Source organism: Coregonus clupeaformis, unplaced genomic scaffold (assembly GCF_020615455.1).
Source record: "Coregonus clupeaformis isolate EN_2021a unplaced genomic scaffold, ASM2061545v1 scaf4227, whole genome shotgun sequence".
Lineage (NCBI taxonomy): Eukaryota > Metazoa > Chordata > Actinopteri > Salmoniformes > Salmonidae > Coregonus > Coregonus clupeaformis.
In genome coordinates this window covers 11,547-17,584 of record NW_025537681.1, presented here as the reverse complement: position 1 = coordinate 17,584, position 6,038 = coordinate 11,547, and the positions used below count along the sequence as shown (strand labels likewise).

Here is a 6,038-nt window from a genome sequence, read left to right as displayed (position 1 = left end):
TGCAATATGGAATTGTATTAAATAATTTGGGGTATGGCCTCGTCAGATGCTAATGACAGTTAGCGTTTTGCTGTGCAGCTGGCATAGAAACCCCCCGCTAGGGGGAAAGGAGTTCCAATGACGGGCCTTAAGGGTAATATAGCTGGTGGTGGTGGAGAGGTGGATGGTTGTCACAGCAAGTGAGAGAACATGGGTAAGTTGACATATAAATACATCCCAAGGTTTACACCCATTGGTTGAGAGAGAGGAAAGTGATAATTGCTAAAAAGGAGCCCATAGGTAACAGCAAGCGTGCGCACATGGCTAACAGGAAGAGGAAAAGAACGAGATGCTATGCTGATGATACGTTTGTATTCATTCCCACTATGCCCGTATAATAGGAAAGAGTGAATTATGTTATGTTGCTTGATGAAGTTAAAGGAGCATTCAGACCAGCCTTCCTGATTTAACTTTCATAAACTACATTACAACAATAATACACCTAGCTTTTATCCACCCACCTGCTAGGACTGAGCATGCTATTGCTGTCTCTTATTTTGGAATGTGTAATGTCAGGCAAACTGGTTAGATATTAGATCCAGAAAGCCCTGCGCAACCATTTCATCTCCACGGTTACTGACAACATCAGCAAGTTGAGCTACATGCTGTCTGACCAGGCACAACACTGCAGTGATTGTATGAATTTATAGGCATATGCATGACCGTGTGTGTAAATGTCTACCTCTGTGACTGTCTGTCTTTTTCTGAAAAGTAAGTAATGGAGGCGGAAGTTGCAGGTGTCCAAAATCAAGGCTGGCGTATGGACGGTGATGGTGATGTCACTACTCTGCCCAATGAGGGAGAGGAGCAAGTGCGAGACACAGCGACAGGTGGAACAGTTTTTGATATCCTTCCATGTATAGTTCTGGGCTTAGTTTGAACTTTGATTAATTGAGTGGGTGAGATTATTGCAGGATGCATGAGATCAATGTCACTAATTGAAACCAAAGTCGCAAGAAGACCACTCAGATTATTTATTAATTTTTTTAAGAAATGGCAACAGATTTACATGTGAACGCTGTGTATGAACGATGTCTCATGTCATACTGAATTGGTTATGTTGTCTATTTGTCTATTTTTCAGATGATGAGTCTTCTAGGTTAGAGCAGGAACTCAATGAAGTTATTCTGCTCATGGATAACCATGTAAGAGAAATGTACAATCTAAGACAGGTCTTGTTTTGTTCTCCTTCTCTCCCTGACTACTTATTTTATCTCCCTATGTGTTTTCTCTATAGGGGCTACAAGATGAATATGTACAGTCTTTAGATTGTCCACCACCTCCCACTTCTGGTTTTCTGGGAGTTCTTAGATATAAGAGGGAGTCCCAGGACCAAGCCCCAAACCCAAGGAATGTCCTCCCAGAGGTACAACACTTTACCCATCTGTCCACTACCACACCCTAATCTCCCTCATCTCTTCATAGTCCAGTTTATTAGTTCCATGTGTCAGCCAGGGACTAATGATCGGAATATGAAAAGTCACAAAGGATCGCCCTTCAAACCCAGCTCTTCTATCTAGGAAGATCTCTTCCACTCGGCAGGTAGCTTAGTGGGTAAGAGCATTGTGCCAGTAACCGAAAGGTCGCTGGTTCTAATCCCCGAGCTGACTAGGTGAAAAATCTGTCGATGTGCCCTTAAGCAAGGCACTTAACCCTAATTGCTCTGGATAAGAGCGTCTGCTAAATGACGTAAATGTAAAAATTCAACTGGCATTGTGATGTTATGAATATAATGTGCAACCCATATACTGTATGTCATAGAAATTGTGAATAGCACACCTGAGCCATTTTTGGATACAGTGTATAACTCTGTATTATTGTAAGTGATCCGTTGTGTGATCATCTTTTATCACTCCCCCCTGTTGTCCTGCCCCAGCCTCTCAGGGACTCTCCAGTGATGTGTGAGTACTGTGGAGAGAAAGCAAGGCCTCCACTTGGTCCAGCATTTGCAGAGGACCCTGAGGTAAGGCTGGATGTCATGGATGGTAAAATGAAACGCCCTGCAACAAGCATCACCTGAATAGGTGATGGGGAATATTAGAACAGAGGAAGTGTGGAACAAAGCAGGACACATGATGTTTATGATATGCCCCTCCCCACACTCCATATGCATGCACACACACCCTACCTTACTCAATTTCTCTCTTTAATGACCTATCTCACGCACATGCCCTCGCACACACACAGCTCTTCTGCTGTGCCCAGTACCAGCAGCTCTGTGAGATGCTGGCCAATGAGAGGTGGCTTGCACTGCAGAGACCTGATCGGGAGGATGATGCAACACTCCTACCTGACAATCAGCCAACCAGAGAGGAGGAGGAGCTGCAGGCCCAGGCCAGGGACAGAGAGGAGCGCAGGTATGAGGGGTCATGGATTAAAGGTAAAAATAAGGGACAAATGTGCATCTGATTCTCTGTCTAGGAAACTGGTGACCCTAAGGCAGCTTGCTGCCTATATATTATTGGATCATTGGTTATCCTTACTAATGGATAATCTGCATCTGCTATTATTTTCTTAGTGTCTGACTCTCTATTGTTCTCCATGCTTTGGGATTGGGAAGAATAGTCTGCAATCCCATAAGCATAATCAGGTGTGCTTGATTGAGCTTGCCTTGTGTGCCGGATGGTGGAGTTTGAATTTAGGACTAACAAAATGGTTCCAAAAGTGTGAAGCCCATTTCTCCTGAGTCCTGCACAGAGAATGACTGAAATCCAGCACATCACTAGCAAACTCCGCCTCTTCCTCCTCAGAAAGCAGGAGCAAGAGCGAGAGAGACTCTACCAGGACACACAGTCAACCCTCCGATCTGCAGATACCTGTGAGTACGCAACAGTTTATAAACACACATTTAAATATGAGTCTGTTTTCTGTGGAAATGATCAATTAATCACTTTAAGTTAATTCAGGATGTTCATTTTTATATATATTTTTTAAAAGCCATATATTTCCATTAACTTTGAACTGATGGAGTTGAAATGTCATTGACCTCTGTCTGCTCTGCTGTCCTGTTTCATAGACACACCCCTCTCTAGGACCATCAGCTACCAGCTGTCCACCTGTACAGCCAAAGAGGCACAGTGGACTGTTACACAACATCCTGGGATTGAGGAGGACCTGGAAAAAGAAAATGGAGACCCCCTTTATGATCATGAGTCATTTGAGTTTGGCATTTCTCCACATCAGGTACAAATTATGCATACAAACAGTTATCACCTGCAGCATGGTCAAGCAAGTTCATATTTTCGACAGTTTACTAAACAACTGCTGATTTAGAACCACAGAGTTACCGCAAGTCAGCACAAAGACACTGCCTCCACTATTCCAGCACCATTTCAACTTAAACATTTAAAGACCATCAAATCAACAAGGCTATATATGCTTAGTTTAATATACACACAAAAGAAAAACGTAAAGATACCAAAAACAGTTTTGTCCAATCAATGTTGCTAAATATCATGCGGCTGTCCATGGTACTGATTTCTGTGTGTCGGCGCTCACGCAAGTAAAACAAAACATGCCATCCTCCTCTCTTTCATGTTGTCAAAACGGTCTATGGCTCTGTCATACGGTACACTTTTAGTTTTTGTTGTCATAAGCTACCTAGCTAAAATGCTTGCTAGCCTAACTTCCTTGCATGGGCAACAATGAGCCACTAAGTTAGCTAGCTAGTTAATGTGAGCCTACTAGGCTACATATTGAGCTTCAATCGTCTCAGGTCAGTGGCACAACATATGAATTTATGGTTAGATCAGAATCACAGTCATAATCATTGGCTTGTACAGAGAATTACGTCAAAACCACAAGTCCAAATCCCCATCTCCATCCATGGCTTAGGAAAGGGCATCAACACAAGCAGACCAGAAACTGACAAGTTTTTCTGAAAATCACGTTTTGCAATGGAAGTAATTTGATTGGTCTGAAGCCAAATCCAAACTGACCTCCCTTGGGGGCCGTTTTGTTGCACCAGGACAGCCCACAGTTGAGCTCAGCTCAACGCTGATTGGCTAGTTCTTTTATAGTTTTTTATCAAGGAAGGCCAAACGCTTGTTGGCATCAATCAATCAAATGCTACGGCGGCAACATGTTATACTCTTTAGGTCCAGACAGCATCAGATACATGGGCTACACATACTAAGACAGAGGGGCGCTGTTTCCCTCGCTCAGATGATTTCTCTAGTGAGATTCAGCCACTTGCAAATTGATGGAAAATTATGAAAACACAGAGAGAGACGAAAGATCAATTATTATTATTTTTTTTTTTTTTATTGGTCAAATATTTTTGGGAAGCCTGGCTTCCCTTGGCCCATGAACACACGCCACTGGTGGTAACACCTGAAAATACTTATGAATACAGGTTATCTTAACTGATAAATGCGTTTTGTATATGGATTCCATTGGCAGGATGGGGCACGATTTCTGGAGAAGTATTATGCCTGTGGGAGCAAGTTTCTCACAGTCTTCCCAGATGGTTCTGCCCAGGTTTTGTATCCTTTCACAACATAAGTAAACTCATTGTTGGAGATTTTAACTCTACGATCATGTAATAATCGGCAATGCATATTTTGTTGTGGGTATCGTCCATCCTTATCATCATGCCACACAGCTATCCCTCTGGCTTCTTGGCCCTGGTCATAATCTCTGATGGAAGAGGAAGGGTATGCATTGTACACAATGACCACTCCCTTGGGCAGCCAATCAGGGCACTGTTCCAATCTGATGGCAGGGCCACATGTTACCACGGCAACGGTAATGTCTGGTAAGACGGGGCCACTCTTTGTGATTGGTTATTGGTAATAAAAAGGTGTACTTATTCAGGAAAATGTCCTGGCCGAACGTCACTATGTCTGTATCCCAGGCTGAGCTTGGACGCATCAGGAGGTCAGTGTCTGAATGATGCGGGGCCAGGATCAGAAGGTGGAGTTGGAGAGGCCAAAGCCAGACGCCCACCCCCCTGCGGCCGGTCTTCCTGTCTTTAAACCGCAGCCTGGGGGTGAGGGTCCTGGGACAGGAACACGTGTTTGTCTCTTTCCTGGCTGGTGGCCAACAGGCCAAGTTCAGTGTGGGGGCCTGTGTCCAGGTAAGCATACGCCAACTCACACTGACAAATGTACTCATTCATATACACCTGTCCACACCAACACATGTCCTCTTAGATGTATTTGGGGGACTTTGAGCGGTTCTGGATCGGTTCTGACTGACATTTTGGTGTACAAAGTGCTCTGTGAACGTTGTAGGGTCCCATGTCTTATAGTGCAAGAAAGCCCCATCTCTCTGCTCTCCTCTCCCACCGGGACTGACTTGAAATGTCAGGTTTCAGACCCAACATTTGCATAGGCCGTGATGTGTCACATTTTCTGGCCTATCCAGACAAAGGAACGATTTCCTGTTTCTGTGAAACTCACAGCTGCACTTGCAATAGAGCATATGAAACTGGAGAATCTAGTGGATGCAACAATACTAGTTTTATCTCGCTGTGATATTCTCAGACGGATTTAGCTCTCAACATTAAAATATAGTTTAAAAATATTATTTAGTAAGATCACTTTCTCTTAATCACAGAAGGAGGAAATCACTGACTCCTTGAAGCTGAAGTTGTAACGAGTCAACACACATTTCAATGGGGTCTCTGCCTCACTCAGTGGACGTTTAGGAGAAAATGATCTGTTGGCAGTTATAGCAAAGAAAGAACAATGAGCCAGATGTTTCACTTGATGTATAAATCTGAAGCATCCAGTTGGCATTTCCACTCAACACCAAAGACGGAGCGTGATGGATTTTGTCCAACATTCTGCTAATTTTATCATTGATGAAACATTTGATCTTAATACAGTTTTCTGTTCCTAAAACTAGAATATATTAAGAACAGAGTGCACTAAGCTTTGTAGACTTTACCCTTTGCCAAAGTTTCTAAAAAATTGCGTTGTTTAGGAGTGGAAGGGCGAATTTAGTTATTGCACATGCACACTTCAGAGTAGGCGTTCTCTAATGGAAATATGCAA

General features: G+C 43.3%; 1 protein-coding gene across 1 annotated transcript; it reads left to right on the top strand.

Moving 5' to 3' along the window:
• Positions 1–433: 433 nt before the first annotated feature.
• LOC121581470 lies at positions 434–4,855 on the top strand. The gene is made up of 8 exons (XM_041896964.2): positions 434–869; positions 1,123–1,184; positions 1,277–1,405; positions 1,916–2,002; positions 2,227–2,396; positions 2,790–2,857; positions 3,056–3,222; positions 4,441–4,855. The coding sequence occupies exons 1-8, from the start codon at positions 758–760 to the stop codon at positions 4,540–4,542; spliced, it is 897 nt and encodes a 298-aa protein (XP_041752898.2). The 5' UTR covers positions 434–757; the 3' UTR covers positions 4,543–4,855.
• The last annotated feature ends 1,183 nt before the right edge of the window (positions 4,856–6,038 follow it).